Here is a 26,209-nt window from a genome sequence, read left to right as displayed (position 1 = left end):
ACAATGTTATACATTAGCAAGAGCACTAGATGGCAGCAGTTTTATAATAATGTTATACATTAGCAAGAGCACTAGATGGCAGCAGTTTTATAATAATGTTATACATTAGCAGTTGCACTAGATGGCAGCAGTTTTATAACAATGTTATACATTAGCAGTTGCACTAGATGGCAGCAGTTTTATAATAATGTTATACATTAGCAAGAGCACTAGATGGCAGCAGTTTTATAATAATGTTATATGTTAGCAGGAGCACTAGATGGCAGCAGTTTTATAACAATGCTATACATTAGTAAGAGAACTAGATGGCAGCAGTTTTATAAAAATGTTATACAGTAGCAAGAGCACTAGATGGCAGCAGTTTTATAACATTGTTATACATTAGCAAGAGCACTAGATGGCATCAGTTTTATAATAATATTATACATTAGCAAGAGCACTAGATGGCAGCAGTTTTATAAATGTTATACGTTAGCAAGAGCACTAGATGGCAGCAGTTTTATAACAATGTTATACATTAGCAAGAGCACTAGATGGCAGCAGTTTTATAACAATGTTATACATTAGCAAGAGCACTAGATGGCAGCAGTTTTATAACAATGTTATACATTAGCAAGAGCATTAGATGGCAGCAGTTTTATAACAATGTTATACATTAGCAAGAGCACTAGATGGCAGCAGTTTTATAACAATGTTATACGTCAGCAAGAGCACTAGATGGCAGCAGTTTTATAATAATATTATACATTAGCAAGAGCACTAGATGGCAGCACTATTTTCTGTCATGTAGTGCTCCAGACATGTGCACATTACCTACCTAGCTATCTCTCCAACCAAGAATAACATGAGAACAAAGCTAATTTCAAAACAAAAGTAAACTGGAAACTTTTTTTTAAATTGTATTCTCTATCTGAATAATGAAAGAAGAATTTTTGTGTTTCATTGTCCATTTTATTGCTTAAAAAGATAATCCCTTTATTACCCATTCTCCTTATCTCAGATATTTTGACAGACTTGCACTTTAGCCAATCACTGCTAACTCATAAATTACTCTACGAGAGTGAGCACAATGTTATCTATATGGCACACATGAACTAACACTGTTTAACTGTGAAAAACTGTCAAATGCATTGAGATAAGAGGCGGCCTTCAAGGGCTTAGAAATTAGCATATGAGTCTACCTAGGTTTAGCTTTCAACAAAGAATACTGAGAGAACAAAGCAAATTTGATGAGAAAAGTAAATTGGAAAAGTTATATAAAACTGTATGCTCTCTAGATAAACTTTATCTCCCCAAAAAATATGGGGGACTCGCCCTGCCTGATCTTAGCAAATATAGTTTAGTCTTTCTCACACGCATAGTGATAGACTGGATTGAGAACAAAGACTATTTTACTAACAATAAACTTGAAAAAAATATCCTATATCCCTATAATCCCATAGCATTAATCCATTGCCCAATACAATTAATCCCAAAGAAGGTGAAATCTATTAACTCGATATACGTAATAATACAAGCTTGGAAAAAATTTGGACAAAAAGTAAACATTGATCTTTCTATTCCAAAATTTCAATGTTTATGTGGTAACCCAGAATTTCAACAAGGAACACAATCTCGATTATTTCAGACTTGGCAGGAGAAGGGTCTAACCTTTATGACGCAATTCATAGATCAAGATACTTTATCAGTAAAGTCATTTGATAGATTAAAACAAGAGTTTCAATTGAATAATAAGGACTTTTTCGCTTACTTGCAGGCGAGGCACTACCTTTTCTCTCTTATTGAGAAATTCGGATGGGTATGGACATGGGGGAAATTAGATAGCTGGCCTATTCTTGCAAAAAATAATTTAACCTCTGTTTCAATTTGGTATGAATTAGCAACTAGCTCACATGGAAACTCTAACTTAAGCCAGATAACGCAGAAATGGAATCTCATATATCCAGAATTAAATCTGGAGATAGAACAGGTAGAAAAATCTATATCTATAACGGCCCAAACTACTTTATCCGCAAGCTGGCGAGAATCACATATCAAACTATTGTATAGATCTTATTATACTCCATCAAAGGGACATAAATGGCATAACCATGAATTCAATATATGTCCAAAATGTGCGTATCCAGCAGCTGATATTGTCCACATGTTATGGGCATGCCCGAAGATAAGACAGCTATGGCAAAGAGTAGAATTTTGGCTCAAAAAAACATTGAAGATATATCCTCTCTCTATCTCTCTGGCGGAAGTTGTTTTTCTCAAAGAATCACCTATGGTCATTGAACATTTGAAGGCTAGAAATATGACTATCTTGGCAACAAGAAACTTAATCCTCAAGAATTGGCGTACCCCCAAGATACCTAGTATTTTGGAAATTAAAAATTATATGAAAAAACAATGTATTATCGAGCAAATGGACACAACTCTAACATCTGAAAGAGAGATAATGCTCTTCTTCAAAAAGTGGTCGACATTTATTAAGATTTTTCCACCAGAAGAAATAGATCAATTAATCTACCCTTTTAGGCATTCTGAAGTAGTGTTACTAGATCGATGGTAACACCAAAATCCCCCCTGAGATTTTTTTTTTTTTTTTTTTTTTTTTTTCTCCCCCTTTCCCTCCTCCTGCCTTCCCTCTCCCCTCCTTCTCCCCCAATACTACAGTTATACATATCTCCTTTTCCTTGACAAGTTAACTGAGGAATATGAAATTGACTCTGAATCAAACTGTTTACCAATTGAATGATTATAGTTGTTTTTTCTTTTTTCTTTTTCTTTTCCTTTTCTCTCCCTAATTAAATGCATAAAATAAATAGAAAATACCTTCATTGAGTATAATATGTATTAATTCATTAACAAAGGATATGTACTATTATTATTATTTAAGTTAAGATAAAGGCATCAATTTCTTTTGTAATAGGCTATTACATTAAGCCTTGCATGGCGGATTTTGTGTTTTGTACTCATGTTGGTCCGTAAATAAATATTTAAAAAAAAAAAACTGTATGCTCTATCTGAATCATGAAAGTTTAATTTTGACCAGATTGTCCCTTTAAGTGCTCATGATGGAAACAGAGCTTGAAATTTTAAACAACTTTTCAAAATTCTTCTATTATCAGATTTGCTTTGCTCTCTTGGTATCCTTAGCTGAAAAGCATGCCTAGATAGCCTCAGGAGAAGCAATGCACTACTGTGTCTGGGAGCTAGCAATACTGCTCCTTCAAAAAGGATACCAAAAGAATGAGGCATATTAGATAATATAAGTAAATTAAAAAGTTGATTGAAAATAAAATGCTCTATTTCAGTGGTTCCCAAACTGTCCGCCTCGGCACCCTGGTGTGCCGTGACTGGTCTACCGTAAATGATGCGCCACTGAGAAGACCACTGATGAGACCGTATCGTTTTGAGAATAGACCCGAATGCATTCACCCAGATTCGAGATGCGCACAATGCACAATGTTATCACATGAATATATGACTTGATATGCGAGTACGTAGTTAATATACGCTTAAAAATGGACAAGTTTTTATTTAATATGCACACTAGGACTGAAAATGAAGAGACTGCACCACTATCTAGTGGCGGGTGTGTGAAGAAGCGGAAATATCGTAAATATGACAATTATTTGGATTTTGGCTTTACATCAACAAATGTCAATGGTGAAGAAAGACTGCAGTGTGTAGTGTGTTTGAATATTTTGGCTAAAGAATAAGCTATTCCAAGTGAGCTAAAACACCAATTAAAAACCAACCATTCAAACATGGTTGGAAAATCTTGTGACTTCTTTACCAGAAAGGTAAAAATTAAAACAACAACAAGGCCATAGGTGCCAAGTTAGCATCACAGAATAAACTTGTGCAATGTCCATTTCCCCCCTTCTTTTATGGAACAGGGTGTACAGCTTCTGATTGGCTATACTGTCTGATACTTCACAAGAAAAAAAAATAGTGTAAGTGAATAGATGGTGCTTATATAAACTTAAAAATAACCTTTCCAGAGTAAGAGCATGAAAGTAGAAGATTGTTGTATCATATATTTATTATCATTTTAATGTAAACAAAGGACACTAAACTAAATGGGTCTGATCTAGGAGCCAATATAGGGCATATAATGGGCAGAGCTAAGGGTAGTGGGGTCTGAAGGTCCCACGTGAATATATGGTTCATAGTATCTAAAGGGAAATTAGTGTGATCTGATGTCTGATATGGACATTAACCTCACACTGTTGCAGACAATAGGTTGTGATCAAAGGTCCCATGTGGGCAAGTTGACACCAATCACTTTTTCCCAAACAACTGCTGATCTTGTGGTTTAATGATACAGCAGGGAACCCTAAGTATAATAACCTGCAGGGAAATTATAAAAGTGTTCAAAGACCCTGCATTTCCCAGAGATTGTTATCATTTTGTTTTGTTTTGCTGTTATTCTAAGTATTAAAAATTATTTTACCTATTTTTCCCCCAAGTATTACACTACAAAAAAAACTACAATTGGCAAACAATGCATGCAAACATAAAACCTCATATCTCAGCTTTAAATAAAAAGCTTGAGATAATTCTTGGAATAAATGAAACAATGAATTAAAGGGATACTAAACCCAATTTTTATTCTTTCATGATTCAGATAGAGCATGAGATTTTAAGCACCTTTCTAATTTACTCCTATTATCAATTTTTCTTTGTTCTCATGCTATCTTGATTTGAAAAAGCAGTACTGTAAGCTTTAGAGCCGGACCATTTTTGTTCAGAACCTGGGTAGCACTTGCAGATTTGTGGCTAAATGTAGCAAACCAATCAGCAAGCTCTACCAAGGTGCTGAACTAAAAATGGGCCGGCTCCTAACCTTTTATTACAGCTTTTTCAAATCAAGATAACATGAGAACAAAGAAAAGTTGATAATAGGAGTAAATTAGAAAGTTGCTTAAAATTGCATGCTCTATCTGAATCATGAAATAAAAATGTGGGGTTAGTATCCATTTAAAGGGATATTAAACCCATTTTTTTTTCTTTCATGATTCAGATAGAGAAGCAATTTTATGAAACTTTATCATTTACTCCTATTATCATTTTTCTTCGTTCTTTTTGTATCTTTATTTGAAAATCTGGAATATAAACTTAGAAGCCGGCCCATTTTTGGTTCAGCACCTGGGTGGTGCTTGGTGGTTAATGTAGACTTTAGTGTCCCTTTTAGTCTTCATCTGCAGAGAACTGAGAAATCAGTCAACCACAAGCAGTTTGCATTTAAAATGATACATTTCAACATGAATGTCAAATCATATGTTTAAAACATTTGCAGTTTTCTTTTTATAGTTGAGTGGTTAATTTGCTCTTCTCAACACGAAATTATATTTTAAAATTATAGCAGGCTGACAGGATTATTAAATCAAATATAAAAGTGCACAGTGTATTACGGTGTCTATCACAATATGATAACATTACACACTACCACACAGACCCATTACTGTAATCAATCAATGTAAGGGAATTTCTGCCCTGGGTAAACATGGCTACTTACTACTTACGTCATATTTTACGCTAAATTCAAATCTACCAAAGCGTGCACCGGAAGTAAGAGAGCGGCGTTGCTAGGGAAGCCTTAGTAACGGCTTCAGTGGAAAGGACCTGTTGAATGTTCTTTTTCGTTGTATAGACAAAGGTAATTGTAACGTTATTCGCTGCGTTGTTTAACGTGACTGGCCTCGGTTAATAATAGGGTGGCGTTGTACTGGGGCTTATGGGTTCTGTGATGTCGGGAGTTTAGTTCAGATTAGTTTTATCGTAATTGTGCTGGTAGCATCTGTTGTACTCAGGTCTCTGTCTATACAGTATCTGTCTGTCCATCTAATATCTATTTGTATTATCTATATTATTTGTCTGTTTATCTCTATATAGCATATGTAGCTATAAAATATCTATCTCTATAATATCTAACATCTGTATCAATGAAATATCTATTCATATCTATCTAATCTCTTCTGGTATAGCACATAAACACTGAATATACATTACACATGTGGTGTACTGAAGGAACAGACAGGGTCTTGTGTGTCCATGTCTGGAAGTGGCAGGGCTAGATTTATGCAAATCTAGACACATTTCATGGATCCCCAATTAATTGTTCCCCTGCAGCTTTCTGAGGGTATAAACATTGATGGCCACTGTCAAAGTTGTATTCAGATACCCTCCCGTGCAGTGAGGTCAGAGGCAGGTGAGGCACTGGCTAGGATATGCCTTCATTCTTTAGATATCCTTTGTTGAAGGAATAGCAATGTACATGGGTGAGCCAATCACATGAGGTATCTATTGTGCAGCCACCAATCAGCAGCTACTAAGCATATTTAGATATGATTTTCAACAAAGGATATCAAGAGAATGAAGGAAATTAGATATTAGATGTAAATTGGACAGAAGGGGTGGGAGAGACAGGGAGAGAGAGATAGACAAAGAGACAGGGGGAGAGAGAGACAAAGAGACAGAGGGGGAGAGAGAGACAAAGAGACAGAGGGGGAGAGAGAGACAAAGAGACAGAGGAGAGAGAGACAAAGAGAGACAGAGGGTAGAGAGAGAGACAAAGAGACCATGGGGGAGAATGAGACACATAAGGATAGAGACAGAGGGGGTGGGAGAGACAGGGAGAGAGAGATGGATAGAGAGAGAGAGACAGAAAAAGAGAGAGAGAAGAGAGAGAGACACAGAGGAGAGAGAGACAGAGGGGGTGGGAGAAAGGGAGAGACAGAGGGGGAGGGAGAAAGGGAGAGACAGAGGGGGAGGGAGAGAGAGAGAGAGAGACAAAGAAGAGAGAGAGACAGAGGAGAGAGACAAAGGAGAGATAGAGAGAGAGGGGAGAGAGAGAGACAGGGGGGAGAGAGAGAGACAGAGAGGAGAGAGAGGGGAGATAGAGAGACAGAGGGGAGAGAGAGAGACAGAGGGGAGAGAGAGAGAGACAGAGGGGAGAGAGAGAGACAGAGGGGAGAGAGAGAGAGACAGAGGGGAGAGAGAGAGACAGAGGGTGGAGAGATAGAGAGAGAAAGACAGAGGGGAGAGAGAGAGAGAGACAGAGGGGAGAGAGAGACACAGGGGGGAAAGAGAGAGACAGGGAGGAGAGAGAGAGAGAGACAGATAGAGACAGAGGGGGAGAGAGAGACAGAGGGGGAGAGAGAGACAGAGGGGGAGAGAGAGACAGAGGGGGAGAGAGAGACAGAGGGGGAGAGAGAGACAGAGGGGGAGAGAGAGACAGAGGGGGAGAGAGGGGGGGAGAGAGAGATAGAGGGGAGAGAGAGAGAGATAGAGGGGAGAGGGGGAGAGGGAGAAAGGGAGAGACAGAGGGAGAGGGAGAAAGGGAGAGACAGGGGGAGGGAGAAAGGGAGAGACAGGGGGAGGGAGAGAGAGACAGAGGAGAGAGAGAGGGGATAGAGAGAGACAGAGGGGGATGGAGAAAGGGAGAGGCATAAGGGAGAGAGAGAGAGGGGAGAGAGAGAGACAGATGGGAGAAAGAGACAGAGGGGGATGGAGAAAGGGAGAGACAGAAGGGAGAGAGAGGGGAGGGAGAGAGAGACAGATGGGGATGGAGAAAGGGAGAGACAGAAGGGAGAGAGAGAGAGAGAGAGAGAGAGAGAGTTAAAAAGACAGAGGGGAGGGATAGAGAGAGAGAGAGAGACAGACAGATGGGAGAGAGAGAGACAGAGGGGGATGGAGAAAGGGAGAGAGAGAGAGAGAGAGAGAGAGATACAGAGGAGGAGGGATAAAGAGACAGAGGGGGAGAGAGAGAGAGACAGAGGGGGAGGGATAGAGAGACAGAGGGGGATGGAGAAAGGGAGAGACAGAAGGGAGAGAGAGAGATACGGTGAGAGAGAGAGAAAGAGGGGGGAGAGAGAGAGAGAGGGGAGAGAGAGAGAGGAGAGGGAGAGAGAGGGGGAGAGAGAGAGAGGAGAGGGAGAGAGAGAGAGAGACAGAGGGATAGAGACACAGAGGGAAGAGAGAGAGAGAGAGAAAGGGGAGAGGAGAGGAGAGAGAGAGATTGAGAGAGAGAGATTGAGAGAGAGAGAGAGAGAGAGATTGAGAGAGATTGAGATTGAGAAGGAAGGGAGGGAGAGGGTGCAGGGGAAGATAGAAGGGGAGAGAGAGACAGAAAGGGGAGAGAGAGAAAGAGAGGGGAGAGAGAAAGAGAGCACAAAGATGTGCAAGGCAGCTGTTACCCAGCAGGGCCACCGTTAGAATATGTGGGGCCCTGGGCACAACAAACTTGAAGGGCCCCCAGCCCAGACCCTTTTTTCCACCCCTGTATCTCCTGCCCACTGTATGGACCACCCCAGTCCCAACCCAAAATTATATACACACACATACATATCTCACATGCTCCCTTTTACACACACACACACACACACACTTTCACACAGACTGTCACTCCCTTTTACACACAGACACACTCTTTTACACACACTCAGACACAGACTCTCTAACTCTATTTACACACAAACACACACAGACACTGTCTCTCACTCCTTTTTACACACACACTCTCAGACACACACGCTCTCTTAATATCACTCCCTTTTACACACAGACTCTCAGACATACATAGACTCTCTCTCTCACTCCCTTTTACACACACACACACAATTTCAGACACAAACTCTCAATTCTCTTTTACACACAGAGACTCTCACACAGACTTAATTTTACTCCCTTTTACACACACACTCTCAGACTCACACAACCTCTCTTAATCTCACTCCCACACACACAGACTCTCTCACTCTGACACACAGTTTATTTAACAGTACCATAACTATTAAAGAGCTACAATACATGTATCTGGGTTTAGTTAACCCCCCTTCCCATTTACAATAGAAAATCTGTTAAAAAGTGACATCAGTGTACCTATTTCTTTATTGCATTTACTTTAATATATATATATATATATATATATATATATATATATATATATATATATATATATATATATATATATATATACATATTCATACATACATACATACACAGTATATACACACACTGTCCACACATACATATATATATATATATATATATACATAACAGGCTTTGCTCATTACAATTTTAGTACCTCAGCTGTCATTTGGAAGCCAAAGGGTTAAACCAGAAGAAGGAGGAATGTAGTTCTTGACCTATGGAGCTAAATCACCATTCACAGAAAAAAGGGATGTCTTGTCCCTGTCAAAAGCTACAATAGAAGGAAGTGGAACCTACCACTGCTTAAACAGCAACACATAATGCACTGACCCAACAAGTAAACCCCTCCCACAAAAAATAAAAAACGATGTGCACCATAACTGCAGGAGGGATTATAGTTACACATGTAGAAAAGCAGCACTCTTTCTTCAATTAAGGATATTAGAGACAGCAAGTTTTGCAAAAGTTTCTGACTGAGTATGCAAGGAGTGCAGCATGATCATTCTTAGCTATGCTGGCTGCCCTGCTCTCTCTCTGCTTGTGGGTATTCCTCTCATCACTCTCTCTATATGCTGCCTACTATGGAGTCAATTGCCCCCTTACTGCAAGTCAATTGCCCCCTTAGTCCCACCCCACAACATTTTGCACAAAGTCAGCATTCACTCACATAAAGCTGGGGGTGCTCAGACGTGCTCAGATGTGCTAGCTGTCAAAAGGGGAGTTAATAAAAGCAGCAGCACCGTTAAAATTGCACAATGCATATTTTTTCCAACAGGGAAAAAACATACTTGGCAATTTTAACAGTGATGCTGCTAGAGTTGTTTCAGAAATTCAGAATATTTTCAGAGTCACATTTGCAGCATACACTGCACAGTTAGGACAGAGGTGCCGGATTTTTACTTTGGAACACTGTCACAAGGGGGAGATTAGACAGGGATGCCATTAACCCTTCAGCTGCCTTAAAACAAGATTGCCCATGCTGATAAGTTTATTTTTTGTATTACTTACTCCTCCTGAGTCTTCTCTCCTCTCTCTCCTCCACGCCACCACACTGTTGCAGCACAGTCCTCCTCCAGGTCCCAGGACCTCCTCTACATTCCACAACCGCAGCTGCTGAGTCCTGACTCACTGAGCACTGCAGTGAGCTGAGCACTTTGGATTTTTTCAGCTGCGGGCAGGGAGGGCATTACGGGCACACACGCAGTTGCAGCAGCTCTACCTCCTATGGTCAGTTTCCCACTCCCGCCTGAGCTAAACAGACCGGCGCGATGTCACATGACCCACAGTCACTCTGTCAATCAGCAGGCAGGCCTCCCTGCAATGCTGAATTCTGATTGGCTGAGTGATCTAGCTCATCATGGAGGTGGTTTTGAGAACCGCCTCCAATGGAGCTACTATGAGGGCCCGGCAGTCACCAGTGGGTGGCGCAGCTCTAAGTGAGCAGAGGATTGGTATTTTAGATCCATGTTGCGCAATTAATGGAGGGCAGCGGACCGGCTCACTGCCTCCTAATTGCGCAACAATGGGTACTATGATGAATGTGACTACTGCGCTAGCGCAGTAAAATAAAATTATGATGTGGGTAAAATTGCCATGGGGGGGTGGGGGGGTACCCTTGGGGTGGGCGTGGCCAAAAAGAATAAGAAAAAATATACTTTTTTTTATTTTTAATAAATATTATTTGAAATCTTTTTTTTCCCTGATTGGACAGGGGCGGCACTGCCTCCCCTGCCTCCTATTACTGCACGTCACTGCTCCCATGTTTATATTAACCACCCTGGCACTACTGATATGATAGTTTAGTTTTGAACCCTAAAATTACCCCCCCCCCCCCTAAATTTAGGAAAATATGAATAGCAGAAAGTCAACACAGGCTGATCTGGCCATGATGGGTGTAACTTTCTAATTAGTAACCATAGAACTAACTGAACATATTATTATCATAACATTGAAGTTGCCCTATATCAAGATTGTTCATCCTAAGATCTGAAGGCTACAATGTTGTTTTCCAGTGTGTTTTTTTTATCTCCCCCATCAAATAATTAAGTATACCGGTAATTTTCCCTAGAGCTGGATGCCACTCTGTGCTGCTTATGTACAGTACACAGTCTTGCTACAACAGATTCCACACTATTTCCTATCGCCTGTTAGTATGAAATTACATGGTTGGTTTGAATTACAAATGCTTTGTAAGGAAATTTAGTAATATTCACCTTTCAAAATGTTAGCTTCTTATTCCTATTTCTGTAATCTAAATGATTCTCTTTAGTGGCTCTTTTCAATCCATCTGAAAGCTCATACCCATCGCTAAACCGGTATTTGCACAGGTACCTGCATTTGTACCAGTTAAAAAATCAGTGCTATTACTGATGTAAATATGGTTGCACACTAAAGGAACTGGAATGTACCACTATATGATATCATGTAAAGGGACACAAAACCTAGGCATGAAAGGGACAGTAAACTATATGTTTTTCCACAACTCGGTTTATGTTTATTTCCCTTTAAAGGGACACTGAACACAAATTATTTTCTTTTGTGAGTCAGAGCATGCAATTTTAAGCAACTTTCTAATTTACTCCTATTATCAAATTTTCTTCATTCTCTTGGTATCTTTATTTGAAAAGTAAAACTGTAAGTTTAGATGCCGGCCCATTTTTGGTGATCAACCTGGGTTGTTCTTGCTGATTGGTGGATTAATGTAACCGTCCAATATTCAAGTGCTGTCCAGTGTCTGAACCAAAAAATAACTTATATGCAAATAAAGATAGCAAGAGAACGAAGAAAAATTGATAATAGGAGTAAATTAGAAAGTTGCTTAAAATTGCATGCTCTATCTGAATCACGAAAGAAAAAATTTGGTTTCAGTGTCCCTTTAAGCACATAATTAAAGCATCATTTAATGCTTTAATTGCGTTGTTGTACCTAAGAATGACACAGGCCGTGAGAGCAGTGACATACACAGGTAGCCGCCAGTCACTGCTCTTGTCCTGCTTAGAACCAGAACACTTCATGTGGCCTTCTGGTTGTTGGTGAGCATAAAACGTTATAAAGCCATCTAGTAGCTTTTCCAGCATGCAGCTAGTGTGCAGCCACAACACATCTAATAGAATTCCTAACACTATGCTACATTTTACATTTCGTTAATAGTCATAGATTCTGGCATCTGGTGCATGTGCATGTGCTCTGATTTTTACAATATAAGGACAGTAGGATATGTGAGGTGAATTTATGGGATAGGTTAGAATATAGTGATAGGGATTTGATGGTCTGGGTTGCAAAAAAAAACATTCTTATTCATCACTTTTATTAAAGGGAAATTCTAATGGGAAAATAAAATGCGTTACTTTGTTATAGCATTTATTTTATTTTAGCAAGTGTCCATGCATACCTATGTTTAAAGGGATAGTATTCACCAATTTTCATGTAACTGCATGTAATATACACTGGTACTGGCACTGATCTAAAAATCCAGCATAAAACCTTTTAAAAACGTACTTAGAAGCTCCCAGTTTAGCACTGTTGATGAGGTAAGGCTGGGATACCTAGTGAAAGGGGCTGGGAAAGCAGAAAGAAAAGACGCTCCCCCCTTCCTGCATATGAAAAGACCCATTACACAAACAGGAGCCAGCAGTAGTCTGTAAACGCGCTTGTACGTCTAATACTTTGGGTCTTGGTTAGGGGTCTGAAAATCAGCACAATGTTATTAAAAAAATAAGCAAAACTACACATTGTTACAACAATCCCAGATGGACTATAAATGGGTCATCTACAAAACATTTATGCATAGAAAGATCTAGTGCACCATGTCCCTTTAACACCTACAGGCTATAGAGCTAAAGTCCTACTTGTAGATGCAACATATGACAGCTCAGTGACAACCAGGTGCAGAATATATGTGTAGCCCCTTATACCTTACAGCAGCAATGACCAACTTCCTAATATATGGGGGCAGCAGATCAGTATTTTAGAACCCGTGTGGCCACCTTGTTTCCCCACCTCAGGTACCCAAGCACACCTTTTAAATGGGAAATCAAGTCACAATTAAACTTTCATGATTCAGAAAGAACATGCCATTTTAAAAAACTACCCAGTTTATTTCTATTTTGTAATTTGCTTTGGTATCCTTTTATGAAAATCATACATAGGTGGGCTCAAGAGCAGCAATGCACTACTGGAATCTAGATGCTGATTGGTGCCTGCATATTGTATGCCTCTTTTCATTGGATCACACAGTATGTTCAGCTAGCTCCCAGTAGTGTATTGCTGCTCTTTCAACAAAGGATACCAAAAATAAACCAAATTTGATAATAGAAGTAAATGAGAAAATTCTTCAAAATTGTATTCTCTATTTGAATCATTAAAGAAAACTCAATTTTATTTTTATTTTTTTAAAGTGCCATAACAATCAAAAAATAACATGCTGTAATTTGTTAGAGCAATGCTGGTCTTTAGCGGAAACTGCCGTTGATCCAATCAGTGCTGATTATCCATATCAGTCGTGCGATTAGTGTTGCTGATTGGCTCAGCATCAGTTTCTGCTCGGGACCTGTAGTGCTCTGCAAGTCCCGAGCAGTACTTCTACTGTGTGTTTAATTCCTTTGCAGGGGTTAAACAAACGGTAGTGCAGGGTCAACGAGCTTTAAATTCCGTTCTTTTTTCTGGAGTTACAACAATACTAAATTTTAAACAGCTACTTAAAAAAAAAAATACCAAGAAGACCGCCTGGAAGAAGACCTTCTCGCCGGACTTCAGGAATGGTGAGTACCTATTTGGGGCTTAGTGTTAGGATTTTTTTTAAGATTAGGGATTTGATGGGCTGTAAAAGAGCTGATTGCCCTTTTAAGGGCAATGCCCATACAATTGCCCCTTTAGGGGCAATGGGTAGTTTAGGTTTTTTAGTGTTAGGTTTTTTCATTTGGGGGTTTGGTGGGTGGGTTTTTTTTACTGTTAGGGGGGACTTAGTATTTTTTAAATGTAAAAGAGCTGTTTAACTTTGGGCAATGCCTTACAAAAGGCCCTTTTAAGGGCTTTTGGTATTTTAGTTTAGATTAGGGGGTGTTTTTATTTGGGGGGGGGGTTATTTTCATAGGATTAGGTTTAATTTTTGATAATTTTGTTTATTTTTTCTGTAATTTTAGAGTTTTTTTTTATTTTTTTGTAATTTTAGTTTTTTTTGTGTAATTTAATGTTAGGTTTTATTTAAGTGTAACTTAGTATTGGGGCTATTTGCGTTGTGGGGGGGTTTGTGGTTTAGGGTTTAATAGGTTTATTAGGTTTATTGCGATGTGGGGGTTTGGCGGTTTAGGGGTTAATAGGTTAATTATGTTTATTGTGCTGTTGGGGTTGGCGGTTTAGGGGTTAATATTTTAATTATGTTATTTGCAGATTAGGGGTTAATTACTTTAATATTTTGCGATGTGGGGTTTTTCCGTTTTATGTGTTAATACTTTGCGCTGGAGGTTAGTTTTTTTTTTGTTATACTTCGTGCGGGAGGTTACATGTTTTTTAATTCATTTCTTGCGGACGGTTACGTGTTTTTTCGTTATTTCTTGCGGGCGGTTGCGTGTTTTTTTTACAAAAGCAGAAAAAAAACACTGAAATAGATCAGTGAAAGACTAAAAATGGTTGAAAATGGCTTGTTTACCGAGATGAGAAGTGTGTTCCTTATGTGTTAGCAGGGTAATGTGGGCTACAAATTGTTTAAAGTGTCATAAAACATGCTGAGATATGTGCATATCCTGAATGTACTAATTAAGTAAAACTAGTTTGCGTAAAAAAATGTTTAAAAATTGCTGGCAAGTATTTTAAATTAATTTTCAAAAATAAGCAAAATTACTTGCATAGCCATACTGCCTGGAGTAGTCTGATCCACCCCCCTTATCAGTGTTTAGCATCAGAAACACAGGCATTGTATTTTAACTGAGTTCACAGCAGCTCATTTGCTTCTGGCCATGCTCCAGCAGACAATGAGTGTTGACTTCTGCATTCTACCAAAGCAAAGGTGATATAGATACAGCCTTAGAAGGAATTGTATGGGGGGGAGTTAGAGCTGTACTATTCGGAAACTTAAAAGAAAGGGTTAATGGCGAGGCACTGCAGTATACTTTTGCAGGTAAAGTAATTAAAGTACATATTATTATATTTTGTCTCCCAACTTGTTTTATGTCCCTTTAAAATCCAGTGAATAACTAATTTTATATCAGAGCTTGCTGTACCCTTTTGCTTTTGTCCATTACATTTTCATAGTTAATGATATAAAGATTATTTCTGGGAGACGTGTAAGTTTGCTGCATCCAAAAGCTAAGCTTCCAGATTTTTTATTTAGAATCATCAGTCTGATGTCTGCCTTTGTGAAAATGATCAAGGGTAACCCACAATATGGGATACTTTCCAAGGCTGTTTGTCAGTTGAAAGTACAGCATTTGTGAAAGTAAATAAAAAGCAAAGCTAAACCAGATGTATAACAAGGGCGAACAATCGCTGTATTATAAAATGCAAACTGCACTGATTAAATATCCTACAGAGAGAGAAAATATTATTTACATCCGTTGCAGTTGTCGAGGTGTTTTTAACAATGTTAGTTGACTTTGTAACAAAAAGCATTAATTTCTCAAAAATATGTTAATATATTTTTTTTATAGGTGCAGCAAAGAGTAAAAATAAGTTTAAAGGGACTTTGAAGTCTATTCTTTTCCCATTGTATGCAAACTTCAAGGACTAGTCAAGTCAAAATTAAACTTTCATGTTTCAGATAGAGCATGCAATTTTAAGCAACTTTCTTAATTTACTCCTATTATCAATTTTTTTTTGTTCTCTTGGTATCTTTATTTGAAAAAGCAAGACTGTAAGCTTAGGAGCTGGACCATTTTTAGATCAGAACCTGGGTAGTTCTTGCTGATTTGTGTCTAAATGTAGCCACCAATCAGCAAGTGCTACTCAGGTGCTAACCCAAACATGGGCTGGCCCAAAAGCTTACATTCAAATAAAGATACCAAGAGAACAAAGAAAACTAAACTTGATAATAGAAGTATATTAGAAAGTTACTTAAAATGATATGCTCTATCTGAATCATGAACGTTTAATTTTGACTAGACTGTCCCTTTTCATGATGGCTCCTTATTTACCTTAAATGAATAATTTTGCAGATATCACTGTCTGAATTCTCTGCTGCTCCTTTAACCTCAGTGAGGCTCCTTATTACAGGCCAATCACAGAGGGCATACTGCAGTAGGCAGACTGTCACTTTTAGGGCCCTTGCACTAGTTTAAAGGACTGGCCATTTGTCATTATTTTAAGCCCATCTATGTTTTATTGGATAGTGTGTAATGTTAGCAATGCTTTCATTGTATATAACACATGGCATTAACTACATTTTCTAATAGTAATATTTCTTAATTTAATTTAGGACATTTTTTTTTAATTAACAACCACCTAGGCTGGGTCCTCTGTAATCTGTTTCTTGTAGGGTTAGATAATTATGTGCTTAGATAATGCTATTTTTTTATTCTTTCTGCTACATACATATTTCTCTAGGTTTTTAATGGATGATTACTCAATTTTAAGCAAGATCGCTGTATGCAAGTGATCTTCCTTGCACACTTGTATATTTAAAATACATTATTTAATATACAGTAAGTGTAAAATGTCTACATCCTTGGTTGAAAACTTAGTACATCCTTAGTATTTAACTATATATTTTTATTATTCGGATCCTATAAGGAAACTATAATGGCATTTAAAATGTATTTATAAAAAAAATAATAATAATCTTTGTATCATCCTGGTACATAATCTAAACATATCCATAAGACATAGTAAAATATGTAGCTAAATAGAGCAACAGAATGCTACACACTATTTCTTACATTGTAAAAGTATTACATCAGTTCAAATTGTTCTACATGAGATATATATATATATATATATATATATATATATATATATATATATATATATATATATATATACTGCTACTAATCGCTTGACATCATTTACAAAATGCTGTTTGATTAAATTGCAATTTGTTTTACAGCCTTTGGAATTCATGGAAGAACGAAACTCAATCCCTATGCAGAAGGCAAGATTTCAAGACCTGTCTTGTCAATTTTCCAATGCATCACTGCCGAAAACATATTATCAAGACACGATTGAAAGTGAAATAATTTGGTATGTGCTAGGGTGTCCTATTGTCTATTTTCAATTGTGCCTTGATTTTTTAATGTGTTTTTAGAATGTCACCTTTTACAACATTAATGCAATTTTTGTGCTCTAAAATTACAATATTTGTTTGACAGGTTTTATAACAAATTTAAAGGTTTATGAAACCCACCTTTTTTTTCTTTCATGATTCAAATAGAGCATGCAAATTTAAATAACTTTCCAATTTATGTATATTATCTAATTTGTTTAATCTCTAAGGCCTAGATTTAGAGTTCGGCGGTAGCCGTCAAAACCAGCGTTAGAGGCTCCTAACGCTGGTTTTGGCCGCCCGCTGGTATTTGGAGTCAGTGATTAAAGGGTCTAACGCTCACTTTGCAGCCGCGACTTTTCCATACCGCAGATCCCCCTACGCCATTTGCGTATCCTATCTTTTCAATGGGATCTTTCTAACGCCGGTATTTAGAGTCGTTTCTGCAGTGAGCGTTAGAGCTCTAACGACAAAATTCCAGCCGCCTGAAAATAGCAGGAGTTAAGAGCTTTCTGGCTAACGCCGGTTTATAAAGCTCTTAACTACTGTACCCTAAAGTACACTAACACCCATAAACTACCTATGTACCCCTAAACCGAGCTCCCCCCACATCGCCGCCACTCGATTAAAAATTTTAACCCCTAATCTGCCGACCGCCACCTACGTTATACTTATGTACCCCTAATCTGCTGCCCCTAACACCGCCGACCCCTGTATTATATTTATTAACCCCTAACCTGCCCCCCACAACATCGCCGCCAGCTACTTAAAATAATTAACCCCTAATCTTCCGACCGCAAAGCGCCGCCACCTACGTTATCCCTATGTACCCCTAATCTGCTGCCCCTAACACCGCCGACCCCTATATTATATTTATTAACCCCTAATCTGCCCCCCTCAACGTCGCCGACACCTACCTACACTTATTAACCCCTAATCTGCCGAGCGGACCTGAGCGCTACTATAATAAAGTTATTAGCCCCTAATCCGCCTCACTAACCCTATCATAAATAGTATTAACCCCTAATCTGCCCTCCCTAACATCGCCGACACCTAACTTCAATTATTAACCCCTAATCTTCCGATCGGAGCTCACCGCTATTCTAATAAATGTATTAACCCCTAAAGCTAAGTCTAACCCTAACACTAACACCCCCCTAACTTAAATATAATTTACATCTAACGAAATAAATTAACTCTTATTAAATAAATGATTCCTATTTAAAGCTAAATACTTACCTGTAAAATAAACCCTAATATAGCTACAATATAAATTATAATTATATTATAGCTATTTTAGGATTAATATTTATTTTACAGGCAACTTGGTATTTATTTTAACTAGGTACAATAGCTATTAAATAGTTAAGAACTATTTAATAGTTACCTAGTTAAAATAATAACAAATTTACCTGTAAAATAAATCCTAACCTAAGATATAATTAAACCTAACACTACCCTATCAATAAAATAATTAAATAAACTACCTACAATTACCTACAATTAACCTAACACTACACTATCAATAAATTAAATTAACACAATTGCTACAAATAAATACAATTAAATAAACTAGCTAAAGTACAAAAAATAAAAAAGAACTAAGTTACAGAAAATAAAAAAATATTTACAAACATAAGAAAAATATTACAACAATGTTAAACTAATTACACCTACTCTAAGCCCCCTAATAAAATAACAAAGCCCCCCAAAATAAAAAATTCCCTACCCTATTCTAAATTAAAAAAGTTACAAGCTCTTTTACCTTACCAGCCCTGAACAGGGCCCTTTGCGGGGCATGCCCCAAGAAGTTCAGCTCTTTTGCCTGTAAAAAAAAACATACAATACCCCCCCCCCCCCAACATTACAACCCACCACCCACATACCCCTAATCTAACCCAAACCCCCCTTAAATAAACCTAACACTAAGCCCCTGAAGATCTTCCTACCTTGTCTTCACCATCCAGGTATCACCGATCGGTCCTGGCTCCGATATCTTCATCCAACCCAAGCGGGGGCTAGACATCCACTGAAGAAGTCCAGAAGAGGGTCCAAAGTCTTCCTCCTATCCGGCAAGAAGAGGACATCCGGACCGGCAAACATCTTCTCCAAGCGGCATCTTCGATCTTCTTGCATCCGGTGCGGAGCGGGTCCATCTTGAAGCAGGCGACGCGGATCCATCCTCTTCTTCCGTTGTCTCCCGACGAATGACGGTTCCTTTAAGGGACGTCATCCAAGATGGCGTCCCTTGAATTCCGATTGGCTGATAGGATTCTATCAGCCAATCGGAATTAAGGTAGGAAAATTCTGATTGGCTGATGGAATCAGCCAATCAGAATCAAGTTCAATCCTATTGGCTGATCCAATCAGCCAATCAGATTGAGCTCGCATTCTATTGGCTGTTCCGATCAGCCAATAGAATGCGAGCTCAATCTGATTGGCTGATTGGATCAGCCAATCGGATTGAACTTGATTCTGATTGGCTGATTCCATCAGCCAATCAGAAAATTCCTACCTTAATTCCGATTGGCTGATAGAATCCTATCAGCCAATCGGAATTCGAGGGACGCCATCTTGGATGACGTCATTTAAAGGAACCGTCATTCGTCGTTCAGTCGTCGGTCCGGATGGATGTTCCGCGCTGGGAGTCTTCAGGATCCTGCCGCTTCGCTCCGGATGGAAGAAGATCGAAGATGCCGCTTGGAGAAGATGTTTGCCGGTCCGGATGTCCTCTTCTTGCCGGATAGGAGGAAGACTTTGGACCCTCTTCTGGACTTCTTCAGTGGATGTCTAGCCCCCGCTTGGGTTGGATGAAGATATCGGAGCCAGGACCGATCGGTGATACCTGGATGGTGAAGACAAGGTAGGAAGATCTTCAGGGGCTTAGTGTTAGGTTTATTTAAGGGGGGTTTGGGTTAGATTAGGGGTATGTGGGTGGTGGGTTGTAATGTTGGGGGGGGGGGTATTGTATGTTTTTTTTTACAGGCAAAAGAGCTGAACTTCTTGGGGCATGCCCCGCAAAGGGCCCTGTTCAGGGCTGGTAAGGTAAAAGAGCTTGTAACTTTTTTAATTTAGAATAGGGTAGGGAATTTTTTTATTTTGGGGGGCTTTGTTATTTTATTAGGGGGCTTAGAGTAGGTGTAATTAGTTTAACATTGTTGTAATATTTTTCTTATGTTTGTAAATATTTTTTTATTTTCTGTAACTTAGTTCTTTTTTATTTTTTGTACTTTAGCTAGTTTATTTAATTGTATTTATTTGTAGCAATTGTGTTTAATTAATTTATTGATAGTGTAGTGTTAGGTTAATTGTAGGTAATTGTAGGTAGTTTATTTAATTATTTTATTGATAGGGTAGTGTTAGGTTTAATTATATCTTAGGTTAGGATTTATTTTACAGGTAAATTTGTTATTATTTTAACTAGGTAACTATTAAATAGTTCTTAACTATTTAATAGCTATTGTACCTAGTTAAAATAAATACCAAGTTGCCTGTAAAATAAATATTAATCCTAAAATAGCTATAATATAATTATAATTTATATTGTAGCTATATTAGGGTTTATTTTACAGGTAAGTATTTAGCTTTAAATAGGATTAATTTATTTAATAAGAGTTAATTTATTTCGTTAGATGTAAATTATATTTAAGTTAGGGGGGTGTTAGGGTTAGACTTAGCTTTAGGGGTTAATACATTTATTAGAATAGCGGTGAGCTCCGATCGGAAGATTAGGGGTTAATAATTGAAGTTAGGTGTCGGCGATGTTAGGGAGGGCAGATTAGGGGTTAATACTATTTATGATAGGGTTAGTGAGGCGGATTAGGGGTTAATAACTTTATTATAGTAGCGCTCAGGTCCGCTCGGCAGATTAGGGGTTAATAAGTGTAGGTAGGTGTCGGCGACGTTGTGGGGGGCAGATTAGGGGTTAATAAATATAACATAGGGGTCGGCGATGTTAGGGCAGCAGATTAGGGGTACATAGGGATAACGTAGGTTGCGGCGTTTTACGGAGCGGCAGATTAGGGGTTAAAAGTGTAATGCAGGGGTCAGCGATAGCGGGGGCGGCAGATTAGGGGTTAATAAGTGTAAGGCTAGGGGTGTTTAGACTCGGGGTACATGTTAGAGTGTTAGGTGCAGACGTAGGAAGTGTTTTCCCATAGGAAACAATGGGGCTGCGTTAGGAGCTGAACGCTGCTTTTTTGCAGGTGTTAGGTTTTTTTTCAGCTCAAACAGCCCCATTGTTTCCTATGGGGGAATCGTGCACGAGCACGTTTTTGATGCCGGCCGCGTCCGTAAGCAACTCTGGTATCGAGAGTTGCATTTGCGGTAAAAATGCCCTACGCTCCTTTTTTGGAGCCTAACGCAGCATTTGTTTTAACTCTCGATACCAGAGTTAATTTTATGGTGCGGCCAGAAAAAAGCCCGCGGAGCGTTAACAGCCCTTTTACCGCCGAACTCTAAATCTAGGCCTTAGTATCCCTTGTTAAAAATGATACCTAGGTAGGCTTAGAAGCTGCTGATTGGTAGCTGTGCATATATGCCTCTTGTCTGGCTTTATACTAGCTCCCAGTGGTGTATTACTGCTTCTTCAACAAAGGATACAAAGAGAATTAAGCAAATTAGATAAAAGAAATACATTGGAAAGTTGTTAAAATGTTATGTTCAATGTGAATCATGACAGAACAATTGTGGGGTTCATGTCCCTTTTAAAGATCGTACAGTTATATCATTATTATATTTTATTTGTAAACCTCCACTAAACTCTGTAGTGCTGAGAAAATGAGTAGGTGAGTTATACAGACTAAGCAAAATAAATGAAAGAAGAGACCCTTCTCCAGTCTACAGGCTAAATCATTATTATGTGTTGAAAAGTGCATACAAGGTTTTCTATTTATGAAAAAAATGATATAAAGAAGCTCATTTCTCTTGTTAAGTGTATCCAGTCCACGGATCATCCATTACTTGTGGGATATTCTCCTTCCCAACAGGAAGTTGCAAGAGGATCACCCACAGCAGAGCTGCTATATAGCTCCTCCCCTCACTGCCATATCCAGTCATTCTCTTGCAACTCTCAACTAAGATGGAGGTCGTAAGAGGACTGTGGTGTTTTATACTTAGTTTATTTCTTCAATCAAAAGTTTGTTATTTTTAAATGGTACCGGAGTGTACTGTTTATCTCAGGCAGTATTTAGAAGAAGAATCTGCCTGCGTTTTCTATGATCTTAGCAGAAGTAACTAAGATCCTTTGCTGTTCTCACATATTCTGAGGAGTGAGGTAACTTCAGAGGGGGAATAGCGTGCAGGTTTTCCTGTAATAAGGTATGTGCAGTTAAAATATTTTTCTAGGGATGGAATTTGCTAGAAAATGCTGCTGATACCGAAGTAATGTAAGTAAAGCCTTAAATGCAGTGATAGCGACTGGTATCAGGCTTATTAATAGAGATACATACTTTTATAAAAGTGTATTTTAAAACGTTTGCTGGCATGTTTAATCGTTTTTTACATATGTTTGGTGATAAAACTTATTGGGGCCTAGTTTTTTCCACATGGCTGGCTTGAATTTTGCCTAGAAACAGTTCCCTGAGGCTTCCCACTGTTGTAATATGAGTGGGAGGGGCCTATTTTGGCGTTTTTTTTGCACAGCAAAAATTACAGACACAGACATCCAGCTTCTTCCTGCATGATCCAGGACTTCTCTGAAGGGCTCAAAAGGCTTCAAAAGTCGTATTGAGGGAGGTAAAAAGCCACAGTAGAGCTGTGGCAGTTGTTGTGACTGTTTAAAAAACATTTTTGTCATTTGTTATTCCGTTTTTGGTATTAAGGGGTTAATCATCCATTTGCAAGTGGGTGCAATGCTCTGCTAACTTATTACATACACTTTAAAAATTTCGTTAGTGTAACTGCATTTTTTCACTGTTATTTCAAAATTTGGGAAAATTTGTGTTTCTTAAAGGCGCAGTAACGTTTTTTATATTGCTTGTAAACTTGTTTTAAAGTGTTTTCCAAGCTTGCTAGTCTCATTGCTAGTCTGTTTAAACATGTCTGACACAGAGGAACCTACTTGTTCATTATGTTTGAAAGCCATCGTGGAGCCCCATAGGAGAATGTGTACTAAATGTATTGATTTCACCTTAAACAGTAAAGATCAGTCTTTATCTATAAAAGAATTATCACCAGAGGGTTCTGTCGAGGGGGAAGTTATGCCGACTAACTCTCCCCACGTGTCAGACCCTTCGCCTCCCGCTCAGGGGACGCACGCTAATATGGCGCCAATTACATCAGGGACGCCCATAGCGATTACCTTGCAGGACATGGCTGCAATCATGAATAATACCCTGTCAGAGGTATTATCTAGATTGCCTGAATTAAGAGGCAAGCGCGATAGCTCTGGGGTTAGGAGAGATACAGAGCGCGCAAATGCTGTTAGAGCCATGTCTGATACTGTGTCACAGTATGCAGAACATGAGGACGGAGAGCTTCAGTCTGTGGGTGACATCTCTGACTCGGGGAAACCTGATTCAGAGATTTCTAATTTTAAATTTAAGCTTGAGAACCTCCGTGTATTGCTTGGGGAGGTATTAGCTGCTCTGAATGACTGTAACACAGTTGCAATTCCAGAGAAATTGTGTAGGCTGGATAGATACTGTGCGGTGCCGGTGTGTACTGACGTTTTTCCTATACCTAAAAGGCTTACAGAAATTATTAGCAAGGAATGAGATAGACCCGGTGTGCCCTTTTCCCCACCTCCTATATTTAGAATTTTTTTTCCAATAGACGCCACTACACAGGACTTATGGCAGACGGTCCCTAAGGTGGAGGGAGCAGTTTCTACTTTAGCAAAGCGTACCACTATCCCGGTTGAGGACAGTTGTGCTTTTTCAGATCCAATGGATAAAAAATTGGATGGTTACCTTAAGAAAATGTTTATTCAACAAGGTTTTATTTTACAGCCCCTTGCATGCATTGCGCCTGTCACTGCTGCAGCGGCATTCTGGTTTGAGGCCCTGGAAGAGGCCATCCAGACAGCTCCATTGAATGAAATTATTGACAAGCTTAGAACGCTTAAGCTAGCTAACTCATTTGTTTCTGATTCCATTGTTCATTTGACTAAACTAACGGCTTAGAATTCCGGATTCGCCATCCAGGCGCGTAGGGTGCTATGGCTTAAATCCTGGTCAGCTGACGTGACTTCAAAGTCTAAATTACTCAACATTCCTTTCAAGGGGCAGACCTTATCCGGGCCTGGCTTGAAGGAAATTATTGCTGACATTACTGGAGGCAAGGGTCATACCCTAATCAAAGGCCAAACAGTCTAATTTTCGTGCCTTTCGAAATTTCAAGGCAGGTGCAGCATCAACTTCCTTCGCTTCAAAACAAGATGGAACTGTTGCTCATTCCAGACAGGCCTGGAAACCTAACCAGTCCTGGAACAAGGGCAAGCAGGCCAGAAAGCCTGCTGCTGCCCCCAAGACAGCATGAAGGAACGGCCCCCTATCCGGAAACGGATCTAGTGGGGGGCAGACTTTCTCTCTTCGCCCAGGCGTGGGCAAGAGATGTTCAGGATCCCTGGGCGTTGGAGATCATATCTCAGGGATATCTTCTGGACTTCAAAGCTTCTCCTCCACAAGGGAGATTTCATCTTTCAAGGTTATCAGCAAACCAGATAAAGGAAGAGGCATTCCTAAGCTGTGTGCAAGACCTCCTAGTAATGGGAGTGATCCATCCATTTCCGCGGACGGAACAAGGACAGGGATTTTATTCAAATCTATTTGTGGTTCCCAAGAAAATTCCTCAGAGTTCCATCATTCAAAATGGAAACTATTCGGACCATCCTACCCATGATCCAAGAGGGTCAGTACGTGACCACAGTGGACTTAAAGGATGCCTACCTTCACATACCGATTCACAAAGATCATCATCGGTTCCTAAGGTTTGCCTTTCTAGACAGGCATTACCAATTTGTAGCTCTTCCCTTCGGGTTGGCCACTGCCCCGAGAATTTTTACAAAGGTTCTGGGCTCACTTCTGGCGGTTCTAAGACCGCGAGGCATAGCGGTGGCTCCGTATCTAGACGACATCCTGATACAGGCGTCAAGCTTTCAAATTGCCAAGTCTCATACAGAGATAGTTCTGGCATTTCTGAGGTCGCATGGGTGGAAAGTGAACGTGGAAAAGAGTTCTCTATCACCACTCACAAGAGTCTCCTTCCTAGGGACTCTTATAGATTCTGTAGACATGAAAATTTACCTGACGGAGTCCAGGTTATCAAAACTTCTTCTAAATGCTTGCCGTGTCCTTCATTCCATTCCACGCCCGTCAGTGGCTCAGTGCATGGAAGTAATCGGCTTAATGGTAGCGGCAATGGACATAGTGCCATTTGCGCACCTGCATCTCAGACCGCTGCAATTATGCATGCTAAGTCAGTGGAATGGGGATTACTCAGATTTGTCCCCTCTACTAAATCTGGATAAAGAGACCAGAGATTCTCTTCTCTGGTGGCTTTCTCGGGTCCATCTGTCCAAGGGTATGACCTTTCGCAGGCCAGATTGGACGATTGTAACAGATGCCAGCCTTCTAGGTTGGGGCGCAGTCTGGAACTCCCTGAAGGCTCAGGGATCGTGGACTCAGGAGGAGAAACTCCTCCCAATAAATATTCTGGAGTTAAGAGCAATATTCAATGCTATTCTAGCTTGGCCTCAGTTAGCAACACTGAGGTTCATCAGATTTCAGTCGGACAACATCACGACTGTGGCTTACATCAACCATCAAGGGGGAACCAGGAGTTCCCTAGCGATGTTAGAAGTCTCAAAGATAATTCGCTGGGCTGAGTCTCACTCTTGCCACCTGTCAGCGATCCACATCCCAGGCGTAGAGAACTGGGAGGCGGATTTTCTAAGTCGTCAGACTTTTCATCCGGGGGAGTGGGAACTCCATCCGGAGGTGTTTGCTCAACTGGTCCATCGTTGGGGCAAACCAGAACTGGATCTCATGGCGTCTCGCCAGAACGCCAAGCTTCCTTGTTACGGATCCAGGTCCAGGGACCCGGGAGCAACGCTGATAGATGCTCTAGCAGCTCCTTGGTTCTTCAACC

General features: G+C 39.5%; 1 protein-coding gene across 5 annotated transcripts in view; it reads left to right on the top strand.

The window, feature by feature from the left end:
• The window catches only part of ODF2L (outer dense fiber of sperm tails 2 like), a 168,482-nt gene that overhangs the window by 47,315 nt on the left and 94,958 nt on the right, over nt 1-26,209 (top strand). For 3 of the 5 annotated variants that reach the window (XM_053693902.1, XM_053693900.1, XM_053693898.1), the window contains exon 3: nt 16,964-17,097. In XM_053693902.1, the coding sequence (XP_053549877.1) occupies nt 16,964-17,097 (134 nt within the window). Of the gene's footprint in view, nt 1-5,603; nt 5,654-16,963; nt 17,098-26,209 lie in introns of those variants that run through there. The other 2 variants (XM_053693899.1, XM_053693901.1) reach the window with 2 other exon arrangements.

Source organism: Bombina bombina, chromosome 10 (assembly GCF_027579735.1).
Source record: "Bombina bombina isolate aBomBom1 chromosome 10, aBomBom1.pri, whole genome shotgun sequence".
In the NCBI taxonomy this organism is placed as follows: domain Eukaryota; kingdom Metazoa; phylum Chordata; class Amphibia; order Anura; family Bombinatoridae; genus Bombina; species Bombina bombina.
Note: the sequence above shows the minus strand (reverse complement) of the source record. Positions and strands in the feature narration are given on the sequence as shown.